The sequence below is a fragment of the Podarcis pityusensis genome, assembly GCF_964106645.2.
Source record: "Podarcis pityusensis genome assembly, chromosome: 1".
Lineage (NCBI taxonomy): Eukaryota > Metazoa > Chordata > Lepidosauria > Squamata > Lacertidae > Podarcis > Podarcis pityusensis.
Genome location: NC_138028.1, coordinates 65,095,450 through 65,111,360, shown reverse-complemented (window position 1 = coordinate 65,111,360; position 15,911 = coordinate 65,095,450). Strand labels below are relative to the sequence as shown.

The 15,911-nt window shown below is 39.0% G+C and overlaps 1 protein-coding gene across 4 annotated transcripts in view; it reads right to left on the bottom strand.

Annotated features, from left to right (window-relative positions):
* Nucleotides 1–15,911, bottom strand: part of ELP4 (elongator acetyltransferase complex subunit 4) — a 149,791-nt gene that overhangs the window by 98,075 nt on the left and 35,805 nt on the right. For all 4 annotated transcript variants that reach the window (XM_080983752.1, XM_080983753.1, XM_080983754.1 and 1 more), the window contains exons 4-7: nt 15,447–15,578; nt 9,276–9,415; nt 4,239–4,323; nt 206–394 (exon numbers count right to left, since the gene is read on the bottom strand). In XM_080983752.1, coding sequence (XP_080839878.1) covers nt 206–394; nt 4,239–4,323; nt 9,276–9,415; nt 15,447–15,578 — 546 coding nt within the window. The remainder of the gene's footprint in view (nt 1–205; nt 395–4,238; nt 4,324–9,275; nt 9,416–15,446; nt 15,579–15,911) is intronic.

Sequence of the window (15,911 nt, the reverse complement as noted above, 5' to 3'; positions counted from 1 at the left end):
GCTACTGAAAAAATACAGCTAATATAAGGTGGACTTTAGCAATTCAATAGCACCACTTTGGCATATTCTGATCATTAAGTATCCATTTAAGTGATTGTAAAAAAAAAAAAAGCAGCATAGAAGTCTTCTAAATAATTTAAAATAACTTGACTGTGCTTTTCTTTATGTATCCACCAAAATTAAGTTGCACTTAGAATAAGCCTACCTGGATCAGATGAGCTGGAATAGTAATAATGCAGGCAGACAAAGATGTTCTAAGGAGACCACGGAGAGCATACATAAATTTTGTGAGACTATGAATATTTTGTGGATTTTCAGTAATACAAATGTCATCACCCCATAGTACTGAACCAATGCTCTGAATTCCAATCCTCAAAATGTTTCTTTGCTTCTTCTGTCAAATATAAAAAAGGTAACATATTCAGTAACATTTGAAATACTGAAAGGAAAGAAATGAACTCTAGAATATCCTTGTTGGGATCAGGGAGCAGGGGGATGAGGTGGAAATGAGAGAAAGGAATAGGTGGGTTTATAGGGAAATCCAAGAGCAAAATGCACTGCCACTCACAGGCTTTCCCCCTAAGCTGTCCCACAACTCCCCCTGTGCTAAAATCTGAGGATGCCTCAGAAAGCTTCTGTATGATTGTTAAAGTCTCTCATTTCTTTTGAGAGGGTTTTTCAGTCTAGGGAACAGAATGAGCAAGGTGTATTGAGTGAGACCATCACTTGATTGAGGTGGTGCTCAGCTTCAAGCTTGTCTGGATGAATGTGGTTATGTAGACTCATTTCAAGCTGGTTTCCAGCATTGATTAAGCATTGAAACAACCTTGGTCACCCTGATGGATTACGTTGTTGGTTCTCCTTAATTTCTCTGCAGATTTTGAAAGCACTGACTGCAACGTCTTCCTGGAATGGTTTTATGGGTTAAGAGCATTAGAATATGGTGGTTTCACTCTTATTGACAGAAAGGAAAGTAGAATTGGAAACTTATGCTCAGCCTTTGGCATTTGGGGGGCAGGATTCTGTAGGATTTCATCCGGTCTGGATTTTTTTAAAAAACAACAACTCTATGGAGCTGCCATCCAGGGATCTGGAGCACAATGTAATCAGTATGGGCATAATACACAGCTCTACCATCTGAATCAGGAGAGGGTGTACAAGTGTTGGGGCAGTGTCTGGAAGGAGTAACAGAATAGAAGAGGGCCAAAAATCTGAGTCTGAATCCCAGTAAGACAGAAGTACTGTGGCTGAGCAATTCCATGATTCAGGGTTTCAGAAGTTAGATTGTTTGGGATAAATCTGCACACCCTCAGAAAGAGAAGGGTCACTGCTTAGGGGGAGGGAGGAGGTGCTCTTAGAGCCACTGTCACTTCAAGTTCAGGTAGCTTCAGTGAAAAGGAGTGTCTAAGCCCAGTGCTTCCTGGATTGGAAGGGCCTAGCTACAAGCTGCACATGCTTTGGTAAGCTGTCATTAAGACTAGTTCAATGCACTCTACATGGGACTGCCATGAAGAACATCTGGAAGCTGGTGCAGAATGCAGCAGCCTGGTTACTAATTGGCACTGCAAAGTGGATCATTTATCACCAATCCTTAACGTTTTGTACTGGCTGCCTGTTTGCTACTGAACCCAAATTAAGGCACTGACTCTGGTGCATAAAGCCTCTCATTACCTGCAACCAATATGATTGTTTAGCTGGGTCAACTCCCCTATGAGGAAAGGTTACATTTTGGGCTTTTTAGTTTCTATAGAAAGGCAAATGGGGGTGTGGTAAGGACATGATTGATATAGGCATATAAAATTAAGCATGGTGTGAAGAAAGTGGATAGAGAGAATCTTCTCTTCTCATAATACTGAAAAATGAGGTTATCCACTAAAGATGAATGTTCGAAGAGCTCTTCGAACAGATTAAGAGCCTGCAGCAACTCAGCATCCTAGACAGATGCTTAGTTGAATCCAGAAAGAGATCCTTTTCAATGGTTGCAACCAGGCTCTTGAAGAGCCTTGTCTTGCCCTCTCTTCAATGGCCTTCAACTTGGTGGTTAAAAATCTCCTTTTCAGGAAAGCTTTTGGGCCATGAGGGGCCACCTTCGCATGGAATTTTTAATATTCGTCTGTCTTTTTTATACACACAAACACCACTTCTGATGTTTTAATGTTTTTCTGCTGCTTTTAGTGTTCTACTGTTACAATTCTTAATATAATTTTCATTTATTGTTGTTAGCCCTCTTGAGCACAACTTAAAAAAGGCGGGATTTAAATGTTTTAATTAATGAAACAGAATTGTTACTAGAAACGAAGTGTTTGGCTCCTCTTGCTGTGGTGTTGTTGTTTTTTTAAAAAAGAAGAAAACAATTCTTCATGTCTTAGAAATGGCTTTATCCACTTGTGAGTTCTGGGTTATTAAAAAAGCATTGGGGACATACCTTAGTGCTATTTTTATCCCTCACCCAGTGTCTACACATTTTTTATTATTAAACTCTTTTCCAGTAGCAGGTTATTTGCTGTCTGCTCCCAGGGTTTTCATGTCACTTTGGTGCTGTTGCTTCCGATATTCTACAATTTCCTTCTTCCAAAGGACCTGTCATCATGTTGGAGGAGCAGCTCAACAAACTGTACTAGGGGAACTGTTATGACATGCCTGTTGCTATGGTAACCAAAGCAGAGGTGCCTGTCAGGGACCAATTTACTTCTCCAGAAGGACACTGCTAACTACTAAAGGGAAAACATACTTGCACATTATGCTCAGTGCAGACTGAAAACTAAAACAACCAGGAGAATTCTGCTTGATAAACATTAATAAAAATTACGCTAGAATGCAGAAGCATTAAATAGAATCCATATTTAAAGAGACAAGTTAACCAGAGAATAAACTCCCAAGTGTAGTGCATTAGTGCTTTGATTTTGGACAGAATAAAATAACAGAATTAACTCTGCAGATAACTTTATGGTACTTGCTAGAATAAACTTTAATACATTTTGTAGGTAGTGGTGGATATTAAACAATCATAAATTAAATAATATCCTAAACCTTATATTCTGGTAATTGATATATTCTATGTAGAAGAATGCATATATAAAACAACAATCTGTTTTCTTTTGAAAATTAAGACTACATAAAAAGATGCCTGAAGATAAGCTGTGCAGGATGTACAGAAATTCAGAGGGCCTTTCAAGCAGCATTCAATCTAGTATGAGGGGCTTTTGCAGCAGGAAGTAAAAGCTAGTTCCCTACCACACCTTCCCATGACTGCATTAGCACTTTATGCATTTGCACATGCCTCTGATCTTGGCCTCTGGATCAGAAGTTTTGTTTTGGTCTATAATATTTAGTGGATGATATAGAGAGTTCCCAGCCCTCCCATGAATGCAGATTTTCATGCACGGGAGGGATCCTTGCAGCAGAAAATATCTCCCATATGGAGCAGTGTACATGAGAGACCGTGGCAAAGGCATGGTGTAAGACTCAGATTTTGTTTTTTAACAATAAGACAAAAAAATTCTTTAAAAACAGACCTTATGCTACAGTAATCACATGTAACTTACCACCAGTGGTGTAATATTTCATTAATATTTGGTAGTTGTATAGAAAATGCATTTATTAATGGATTATTACTGCATTTGCCAAAGCTACTCACATTTGTCAAAAACAGAAAAAGCCTGATGGTAGGAAGCTGCCTTACACAGAATCAGCCTATCTAACCAATACTGTCAACTGTGGCTGGCAATGACTCTCAAGCAGAGGCCACTCTCAGCACATGGGCAGATTTAGGGCTATGCGAGTGGTATGCACTGGGCGCCGACTCAAAGCCTGGTGAGGCGCAGGGCTTAGGGACAGAGGCCTGTGGCTTTGACAGGGTCATAGAGTCCACCCACCTCCTTCCCAAAGCTTAGTGCTTTCCCAGCTTTGGGGAGGAGATGGGAGGGCTCTAGGACCCTGTCAGAGCCCTCACATCTCCTTCCCAAAGCCGGGTGGAGGCAGCACCAAATTTGGCCTCACACAGGGCACCATAGTTTCCAAGTCTGCTGCTGCTCAGCTCCAAGTATCTGATTCTTTAACTAGAAGAGTAAGAGACTGACCCTTCTGAATACAAAGCATGTGGTCTACCAGTAAAAACTTTAAAAAATAGTTGCTGTTTACTTCATCATAGCTTGGAAACCACATGTTCACTGCTGGATCACCCTTTCAAACAGTATGAAAATTGTATTTGCATGCTTGTAGATGAAGTTGCTTAATACCTGGGGAGTGGAGCCATCAAATCCTTGCTGATGAATGACTTTCTGAATAGAATGAAGAAGTCTGGTATAACCATCGGCCATATTACTAGAGAGAAAGGAGAATACTTGACTTAATAAATACATTCTAACAACAGGAATAACATTAAAAACATAGTTTTGCAAATGAAAGGTGATACATTACAATTCTCCACCAAACAATGAAATCTTTGAACAAGTTAATCATATGAATATTTACACATGCTCAATAAGGTTGCTTGTAAGGCTTGTAAGTGTATCTTATCTTAAATGAACACATACAGCAGCCAGTATCTAGCACCTTACCTCCTGCATCCTCCATGCTCTCATTCCTCAGCAAACCAGGAAGACTCACATCAGTGGGTCTTCAGCCTTCAGTATTGGTAGTTGACTTCACAGGCCAATCTGGACCCATCAGGTCTTATAAAAGCCTGACTGATCAGTCTGAACAACTTGTTGATGTGGGAAACTGAATAGGCTTCTCTCACCTTTCCTTCTCATTGGCTGCTCTGGAATCTGACCACCAACCCACATTCAACAAGATCATAAGTCCCTGACCCTCTAGATGACTGTCTGCCTGTTCTAAATTTCAGTCGGTGTGCACCATAACTGGACCCCCAACTGCTCTGGACCAGTGACCTTCTCTGAGCTTGGCAGAGGCGTGACATTGTTTTACGTTAATTAGTGTACTCCAACTTAGAACTACTTCAAATGTCATTTATAACAAAGAAAGCACATCTTTGGAAGGAAAAGCTTATTGTAACATGGACCCATACATAAACCTGTTTCATAGAATTAACATAAAAAGCACATCACCAAACTACCACAATGCCTTCTATTTTGTTCTATTTGATGTTTCAGTCACATAACCTCTGTAGCAAGTCACCCAATTTTTCTCAACCAGTGTTCTTTTTGTACACTTTTGTCAGTTTCATATACTTATAAGTTATTTTTACACATATCATATTCTGCTTTATTTACTGTGTAAACAAATCCAAGAGGAAAACCTTATTTAGATCATATTCTCAAATTCTATGGTAGGAATCAACATAGCACTAAGAAGATTGTTCTATCAGCAAAAGCATTTCTGCTTGCCTGGTGGAATGATCCTGCCTCCCCACTCCCACCCTGTTCTGGGAGTTCTCTTGACCCCCTGAACCACTTGGGGTGGGTGTGGAGGAATAAAGGGGGAAAGTCCCATTGTGCTAGCAGAACCCATTAGTTGAATCAAGCCTTATGCTTACATCTGGACAATTAATTAAATTAAAATACTTTGCTTAGCAGTTGCACATGCTGAAGTGCATTCATTTCAATATGATTACATACCCCTCAACAATTCCAATTTGGCCTGGACGGCCACAGAATAAGTTAAGCCGCCACAGTTTCTGACTTGCTCTCAGGGCACCCCAATTTCTCCCGGCCAGCAGACAGGGGCCACAGAAGCAGCTCCTGGGGCAGCAGCAGCATTGAGAAGAAGGCACAAGGGCTCCTTCCCAGAGCCTTGTTAGCGCTTACTAGGTTTTGGAAAGAAGAAGGGTGGACTCTAGAACCTTTTCCTGGGGAAGTGGTGCATTTCCCTCCCCCGGTGGTGGCGGCGGCCATAACCACAAAACCATGAGCAAACCATGGGGAGGAACATGCAAAGTTTGCAAGGGGTCATGTGGGTGGCGGCAGGAAAGCTTGTGGAATCTATCTATTTGTTTAAGGCAGTTAGTTTCACAAATGTCCTGATTTTCATCTGAGTTATGCTGGATAACAGATTATGGAATAGGGAACTGACCTAAAGCTGGAGTTGGGAACCTCAGGCCTCTACCTAGTCCTTGAAACTGTCCCCAGACCACACTCTTCATTGGCCCTGTTTCATACCCTGAGAGTTTTTGCATGGGTGGAATGTGTGCTTAAACTCTGGTAATGCCTAAGGAAAAAGAGGAGTGTATAAAGATGTGTAGAAACTAGACTATGGTACACAGGTCAAATTTACATTTGTTGGTCCACTCACTTTCACCTCTGGCCCTGCTTACAACCAGGATGTGGACCTCAGAAGATTATCCAGATAGGAATGTAGCCCCCAAGATGAAAGAGGTTCAACACCGTAGCCTAAAGTCTAGTTTAGAAAGTGCTTAATAATGAAAATGACTGCACACTCATAACATGATCAGCAATCTTTCTCTATATTGTCAAGAAATGGCGAATCATAATGGCAAAATTGTATCTGTTATTCTGTGAGACAGAAAGACTCCATAGAACAGATGCAAGTTGACACATCCCAGCTAAATCCCCTATTTATAATTTAATATGTAAAATATATATGCTCACAGGTGATGTATTTGCTGATGGAAGTGAACTTGTTAACTAGAGCCAACTAATAATCTTGTTAGTAGGATTTGTCATATTTTATGGGCAACAGATATCTATGTTGCATTCAGAAAGTCAGCTACTTTTCCTACAGATTTGTTCCCCAACACTTTAATTCAGCTAATGTGTTTAAACAATACGTTCTCATCCTTTTTTTGTTTAACCATCTAGTTACTGATAAAGCAGGAGCTTGTAAGGAGGTATCCTAGTTACAACACAGTCTCTGACTTCCTTATTGATAGTTTCTAAACATTTAACAAAGGGAAGGTTATCAAAATGTATGACAAATAGGCCTATTATCGGGAAGCAGACTCCATTAGGAGAGATATTTTAAGCTGTTTTAGCAGATTTATCAGGAAATCCAAGCTCTATGTTCATTTAAGCCCATTTTAATATATACCCCATCGAAGCAGCAAATAATACAAGCAAATGTAGCATCAATTATTCAATATTCTTTCTGGAATACTAAAATATACTGGATCTGTATTATACCCTATTATTAAGAAACCTGGGTGGCAACTGTAAAGGAATATAGCTATCAGATATGACTATTTATCAGGGGTCACCAACCAAGCACCTTCAGTTGTGTCCCCAGGATCTCCCCCGCAAAGAATCAAGTATATAACCCTCCTAGAAAGAAAACCATGAAGCAAAATGTGAGGGTACCGTTCTAAGCAATGTCTGTGAAATGAGCAAGCCTGGATGCTCCCACTTGTCAGTGTTTTAGCTGATATGTGAAGTCATAGTTGTGACTGATGGGTGGCTTAGACACCAGGAAATAGGAATTCCTAGGATCCTAAAGAGGTACTGCACCCCCCTTTAATGTGATTTTCCTCCTGCCGCTTTATTTTCTAGGCAGATATTCAACAGGTTAAGCCTTTTCTTATATGGAAATACAATTATGAGGAAAGCATCATGATTGTACGCTTTCTAATATTGTGTTTTGCCAGACCCTATGACAGCCACTGTATGATATGCCACACCCCCATTGCCACCATTTTGGGACTTGCACCCCCAGCATTCTCTCAAAATTCAAAATATGCCCACTGGTCCAAAAAGGATGGCAACCACTGGCTTATCAAAATCACCATTAGCTATAACTCAAACCTATGGCTGCAATCCAAAGAGTCTCTTTCTGTATAATGTAGGACACTGTGTACTCTATGATGAGACTCTCTCTACTGTTTTATGTGGTGCAGCTCCCACAGCTGTAGTAGCAGGCTGCTTTTAAAACTGCCTTGTCTTGTACGTGGTGGCAGCTGCAGTGGCAAAAACCCCCTAAGAACATATTGGCTTCTGTCTGAGGGGGCAGCCAAGCTGTTCTAGCCTATATCATCTTCATCCCAACTGTTTTTTCACCATTACTCTAGCAAAGTGGGGTACTTGAATCCAGCCCAACAAGTGATTTGGCAAGAAAACCATCTGGAAAAGAAAGAATTATTTGAATATCTAAATGCCAGTTCCCAACATTCTGTAACATTGTGCTATGGTCAAGATTAGTTCGGGAGCATGCTTTTGATGAATCAAAACAGATGCCAAATTTTTGGGGGGGGAAACCCCACCCATGAAAATATTGCCACTGGGTTATAGATTATATAGAACATTTGCTCTGCAGATCAGTCTGATCCTGGCGACTAGGACTGCTGTGGTAAATGGAGCCGGGAGGAAATTAATCCCTATCCCATGATATCCACGAATCTACCCATTTCTCTTTTATATTAATACTTGTTGTTCATTCTTATGAGAGACAGAAAATAGTGTTATGCTCATGGACACTATGGTGACAGAAAATCTGCCTTCTACTTCCAAACTAGTATGGCTTTGCATGGAGGCTGTAGTATATATATATATATTTCCAGTAATGAATTTCAGGGCAAAGCCATCCTACAGCAGCTCACATATCTGAGCAGGTTTTTAGAAAATATATAAAGCATTCAATATTTTTTAAAAATATATAATTATCCTAATAAAAAAACTATTTATGCCAGAGAATGTTTCCTATTCTTTTTTTTTAACTTATGTATTTATGCGTTTTTTCTCTCTTTTCTCAATGCAAGTATATATTTCTGCTTGTATTGAAAACTGTATAAAGATATTTTAAAGAACAAACTCTAGCACCAGCAGATTAAAACAATAAACAGCATACTACTTCAATATGCAAATTGAAAGCAAATTTGCATATTGAAGAAAGCTAATTGTTCAAGTCATCCTCAGACCGTCTGTGTGCAGAGCTCATGGGGTGCACCAAGGGCCCTTGCAATGCCCAGGTCTTCCTTCCACACAAGCTCCACTAATCAGAGACAACAGGATTTATTAATGTTCAATTTAGACAGATGTTTTAAAAATAAGCTGCAGCAGATATAATAGTGGTCTTGGCAGATTAGTTCTACTACATTTTGTGAACCCACAGAGAAGGACCACAAGCAGCCTTACTACAACATGTATATTGTCCAGTCCAAGATCTCTGCAATTAAGAGAGGAAGCTCCTGCAAGGGGTGGAGCTTAGAATATGGCAAGGAAAGGGTTTTGCTATAAATATTGATGCCTGGCCAACTTACTCCTGACAGTACAATTATTTGCACACAATTTTATGTCTATGAAATTGGTCCTCCAAACCCTCCTCAGTTTTTGTGCAAACAACTAAAATTAGAAGCTTTTCAAACTCACCATGATTTTATATCAGGATACAAAGCTTTTTCTTCAAGAAGGGGAAAGCCATACCACTTTATGTTCTGGATTAATTCTGGAGCCATTGTTTTTGATAAATCAAAGTAGTGTCCAAATTTTGAACAGGCTGCTTGGGTCACCTGTGAAAACAATGCATATGTTTCCCCTGTTAAAATGCAATTAAAAAATTTAATACCCATTTTTTCAACAGGTTATTCACATAATCTGCACTTTAAGTGTACACTACTACTAAAGTCAGCACACTACACCAATGTAAGTGGTCACAATACCACCCCCCTCTTTGACACATACACACGTTTTCCCATGGAGCAAACCTCAGCCATTGGGGAATTATTATGTATGTTAGAATTAAGCAACCATGCAGGCCAGGCGATCAGGGAAGTACTCGAGGCACCCTCCAAACAAAAGCTGAAGCTAGAATTGCTGTTTTGCAGCTCGGTCTTCCCTCTTTTTCCTACAGCAAATGTTACTGGTGACACAGCAATTGTGTTTTGTTTACTTCATGCGTCTCCTTGCCCATGTTCTAGTTCAGCTATGCCTGCTGTTTCAGCATATAGCCAGTAAGAGAAACAAAGGTCCTTTATTTCTGCTGCCACCATCAGATATCCATATGGTGGAGGTAGTCTTCTACATACACAAAAGACACACATGAATTTTGGCATTATCTGATAGGCTGAAGATATGTTATCCTACTGATTAGTATCCTAGCTAAAAGTAGTTTGCTTTCTAATAACCATCTTTCTACAAAAACAACAACAACAACAAAAACAACATAAGAGCAGTGTGCTGACACATTGACTAAAACATATAGGAAGCCATTGTGGACCATTTTGTCCAACATTCTGTTCCCACAGTGGCCAACTGGATGCCTATAGAAAGCCCAGAACCTTTCCTAGGCATGTTCCCCAGCAACTGGTTTTCAGAGGGATATAGCCTCTGGCACTGGAGAGATTATGTAGCCATCATGACCTGATTCACTGGAGGATGCAGACAGTTCAGCCTTCTCATTACATGGACATTACTATCAGCTTGAGAACACCAATTACCGGTACATGTTTAGAAGGATGGGAAGTCTCTATGTAGCAGCCCTTTTCCACTTTCCTTCAAGAAACATGAGAAGGAAAAATGGTCTGGAGTCATATTCCAAAAGGGCCAAAAATGTGACTGCTGCTGACAATACTAAGAGGCACAATAATGTGACTGATGCTAAAAATGATTCCCAGTCCAGTTTTGGCAACTGTGCACACAGTTTGACTGCTGAATGAAGAAAAGAAGCCCCAGGGAACTGCAAATGTAGCTTTTTTGTGTGTGCAATGGTTCCCAGTGTAACTGGAGATGTGAACTGCAGAAACATGCATCCTCATCCCATTTGTTCTTATCACATTGCAGTAACCAGAGAGAAAAGGCAAAATATCACTTGGATATTTTGAACAGTTCAAGAATCAAATTTTCAAATTACTTTTATAATAAAAGTCATTTTACAAATAATATGAATTTTGTTTTACTCTTTCAAATTACTGTAAAAGAGCCAGGTAACTAAAATATTAATGGCTGCATGCATGAACATTTTGAGGAATAACTTCTATTGTGTTCTCTCTCTCTTGTTTCAAACACAAGAAAACAAACGAACAATATGTTACTGGGGCTGCAATCTTAGACACATTTACATGCGATTAAGTGCCACTGGACTCAACAGAATTTACTTCTAAGTAGACATCTACAGAATTTTGCTGTGAAAAAGTTGTATTGTAGCACGATGACAATTTGAATGTTTTTTAATTTTTACATAAACTAGAAGTTATTGTAGCTCCACTTTTGCACGCATACAAAAGTAAGAAAACACTATTCATTGTCACTCAACCTTCTTGTTCTGTTGTGTGTCTTAACTTCACATCCTCCTGCCCATTTTATAGAAAACTGGCCAGACTTGTGGGTGGCCATTCATACATAAAGAATACCAGGTTTTTGTATTTATAATGATATAAATTCAAAAATTAATCAAATCTCTGTGTCTATTATGGTTTTTATTTTAAAAACAATCAGTAAAAAATGATCATTAAAACTGTATCCCAACAATACATTGTTTGAAAAAACTAAGGTAACAGAAAAAGTAAAGCTTTAATAAGCAAAAAATAAAAACAGTAACAAATTCAACACTGCTAACAAGAAACAAATTTTCTTATAACCTTGGTTTCTTATACTATACCAGAATGCAGAAGGTACTTAGCAATTATTTTAAAAATGCTATCTGTGTTTTTATTTTAGTTATTAAATGTTACAAAGTGTAATAAAATAGAACAAAATCTGTCAATAAAATAAAATAAAATAAAATATGAGTATTGTTTAAAAATAAATTCAGAAGTTCCAAGTTATTTTGTTTGGGCGTTCTCAAAGCAATTTAAACAAGAGCTGTTCTTTGCCCTATAATCTATCCTTTATCCGGATTACTGATCAGAATGTTTTTACTGCAATCTCTGCCAGAGCTCATCTTTTTATTGTGTAAGTCCAAGCCCCCTTAATGTTTTAGAAAGGCCTTGACTAACTGAACTTTGATCTGATGTCTTCATTGAGAAAAGCTCCAGGTTGCCTATTTCAGATGCAAATCCTCACTGAGGCCCAAGAGAGTTTAGTACAGACAGCAAAAGAGAAGAAACAAGAAGTTTCCAGGATCCTCTTTGAGAATCCTGGGGAACACTGGTGTCCCTAATCCACACAGTTGCATGGATTAAGGTAGGTGATAACCTTTCTTGATTCTAAAGAATAAGCACAGTGCCTACAAACTGGGTGGAGACTAGGATTTGGTCGCAATAAAACACCAGGCAATAAAAGCCTGGCTATGTCAGAAGCCTATGAATAGACCTCAATGTACCACATTCCCAGGCCTAGTGGGGAAGCTTGCAAAAAGCCCACCTGAATCAAGTAAGCATGAATAATCTATCTTAGCAGCAGCATGACCACAGAGACAGAGCAAAAGGGAGGAAAAAATACATTTCTCTTAAGTGTGAGATAATAAATTTATTAGCTGAATGTGGTTTCAAGCCTACCTTTTCCTTGGATTCCTATGAGCTAGCCTGCACAAGGAGAAATAACCTAAGTTGTCATGGAGCAGAATATGTCTTTATGCTACCGTCTGCTGTTAACGTTTCTAATTGCAATACTAATGTGCTAGAAATTCTCAGATTTAGGATGAATCAAGGCAGAAAATTGATTTCATGCTGTGACAGTTTATATATTGCCCTAAGAATACAAGCAGTTCATTCATTAAAAGAGGGAGTATATGTGTGTGTGAGAGAGAGGTGGGGGACAGCGGGGTAAAGGAACACACACTTTACCTGCTTGGTACAAGCAACAGAATACCTACTGTTTTTACTTTGCCTATCAAATGGTTAGCCAATTACAAATAAAATAGTTAAACAAATACCCAAGCCTCTGGAATTTGCTGCCCAGACAATGTACCTGCAACATTAGAGTTGTCAAACTGCAAGTCAGAGATCCTCCTAACACCTTTAAAATTCCCAAGGCAGCATGAAGGGGATGAAACTAATGTGGATCTCTCAAATTTCTCTACCACTACTCACTCCCCTATGCTTGTGTGGAAATTACAAGAAACATTTTATTTTAAAAATATCAATTACTAGTTAGGATACATTTACCTATACTTTTGATACTGAGATTTAATTTTCTGGTATGTTGGGTTGATACCTACCAATTTAATCTGGAAACATAACATATGTATAAAATGACTTTCTTTCCCCCCCAAAAATTGCTCTTTATTTTCCAACTAGTCCTCAGGAAAACTAAAGATATACTGGAAAGGTGTCATGACTGGTGTAAGGTTTCAGGGAGGCCTGGGCAAGACACCTTCCTGGTCCTTTCAGCACTTCCCTGCTGCACCCCACAAGCTTACCAAAGAATGGAGTAGGGAGTGGCAGTGGTGCTGTGGGCAGCAGTGGGGACAGGGCTGGGCAGCCAGCCCAGCACTTTTCTTATCAGAGCTGTGCCCTGAAATAAGTAACTGACCTTAAAATAAGAATCCTAATTCTAGTGCTAATAAAACTTTAAAAACCAAAAACAAAGACATGATGGCATTTGCTGCACCATGCAAACTTCTGGTGCTGGGTCTGAAAGCCCTGATACAAGTTACCTTAAATAAATAAATTGTGCCAGCTAGGAAATAGGAGAGCAGGAGCAGTTGACAGGATGAACACAGCTTTCGGTGTGCAAAGCACTTCTGTATGGATTTGAGCACATGCCAATTTCCCTTTCCAGTTATAGTCCCCTAGTAGACTGCTGTCCTAGAGAGTCCCTCTGATCTTTGGGGACAGCTTGTTTGTGGGTCATGACAGACTGCCCTGGAAGTGGATGCCAAAAAACCCTCATGCATTTGCAGCCCTTTGAATTCTGTCCAGACTCACCCAAGGCAGAGAGGAAGGTACTGACAAACAGAAGTGACAAGGTAAGTAATGGAGAAATGTTTCATAGAATCATAGAATTGTGGAGTTGGAAGGGACACCAAGGATCATGTAGTCCATTCAGAGACAAGGATTGCAAGGTAGTTTTAAAGAGTGGCTGGAATTGGAGCATGAGCACTTGACATTTAGTTGTTCAGAGGTGAGTGGCAAACACCAGAATTATGCATGCATCAGGAACGTATAAGGATATCTGCTCTACCACAATTAATCATGACCGAACAATTTTGCCAGGAGGCTGAACATTCCCAATGATACATTAGAGAGTTTTTACTTGTAGTTCCCAACTCTGACCTCAGTCCGGTCTTAGTTAATAAAGCTTTAGCTATGCAACCACCAGTTTAAATTGGATTACACCTCACTTCAATTTTCATCACATATAACCTCCATTATAATATAAAATGAAACATGGTATATTATTGGAGCAAACTGGGATGCTTAACTGTACTTCTCAAAAATATCAGTTTTTTCAAATTTTGGTATTCCTTCCCCCTACCTCCACATATGAACTAAGTCTGTTTTGTGATGGTTCAACATGCTATATCAAGCTTCATATTAATAAAAATTGATGAGGTCACATAACCATCCTGGAGGGTCTTTGATTTGGCATGTCATCATATATAAATCTTCTCTCTGATATGAATACATAGACATGTCTGTGCAATTACAAAGAAAACCAAACATGCCAAGCCTTGTAAAATCATTTTGTCATATTCCAATTATATTCCTTAGAATAAGCCTGAACTTACTAGGCAGTTCACTACACTTACATCAGATATATAAAATACTAAAGCCAAACAAAGCAAGTTCCTATGGACACCAAAATATTGCATGTAATTTTAGAGATTTCACCATACCATTATTCTGCACAAGAAAATAGCTAGCCTAGGGAGAAATATAATTCACAAAACACTAACAACCGTAAACTCTGTAGAATTGACCACTGGGCTTGTTTCTTACATGCTGCCTTCATAACGATTAGTTTATAGTGACAGTGAAGCTGATATAATCTCAAGTGCTTACTTTACTTATTACGCACATGGATAAGCAAGTCAACAGCTTGATTCAATTCCATGCTTTCACTAGAGGGATCTAAGTACAATTCATTCAACCTATATAAACGCTTCTATATTCAGATAAATTTATAAAGCTTTCTTGTATAAATGAAAAGGATACTTCTTGAAAACCTGTGTAGTAAATTGTACAGCTCTGATGCTGAAGCCTTTATAATTTAATATTTACTGTTCTTATGACAGTATAGCCCACTTATGGTAGTACTACACATTTTCTTGGGAAACAAGAATTCCCAAGCCAATGTTTGCTAATGAAACACAAAAGGTTGAGTGGGTCCATTTGTGGAGAGAATCAACAGAAAAGAGAGAGGTGTTCAACAATTTATGCTGACTCTCCTCCCAAAATACCTCCCCCAGCCATTCCCCACACCAGCAAAGTGACTGGAAGAATATTTTCAATGGCTAATCAACAGAGGATGAAAGAGTTATTAAGTGCTCTTCCACTCTGCTATTTAATATTGTAAGCCTAAGGTGGGGCAAAACATTTTTTGGAATAAGTGCTAAATGGTGTAGTTAGCTTATCATTTTAACAGGAAATTTTTGTCAAGAAATACTTTCAGTTTACCATACACCATTATTTGAAGAAATTACTATGAAATAAAATTTACCTCCAGTTTTGGTATGTTCTGGTAACGCCAGGCTATTCTCATGGATTCCTGAGAATCTTGTTTGGACTTCACAGCTGTTGCTTCTTCTTCTATTTCATTTACAGCGGTACTCAGCAAAGGTGAGGGAAGTTCCTGAATGAAAAATAATAAATGTTTTAAATGAGCTGCTTTTATTAAACAATTAGAGAAATATTGTTAAAGAAGATTTAACAGCTCACAGCAAACATTAATGATGGTATTGGCAGCTCACCTCAAGGTACTAAAGGAACCAGTGGATGTACCATCAGAACCTTGGTCTATAATATTTGAGAAATTCCAGAGAATGAATAAGGTGTCACAGGAATAGACACAGGTAAATCTTGCCCCAATTTTCACAAAAGAGGAGGAAGGAGAATCCAGGAGACTACAGACTAGTCAGTCTCGCTTCAATACCAGAGGAGTCAGTTTGTAAGCATCCTGATAACA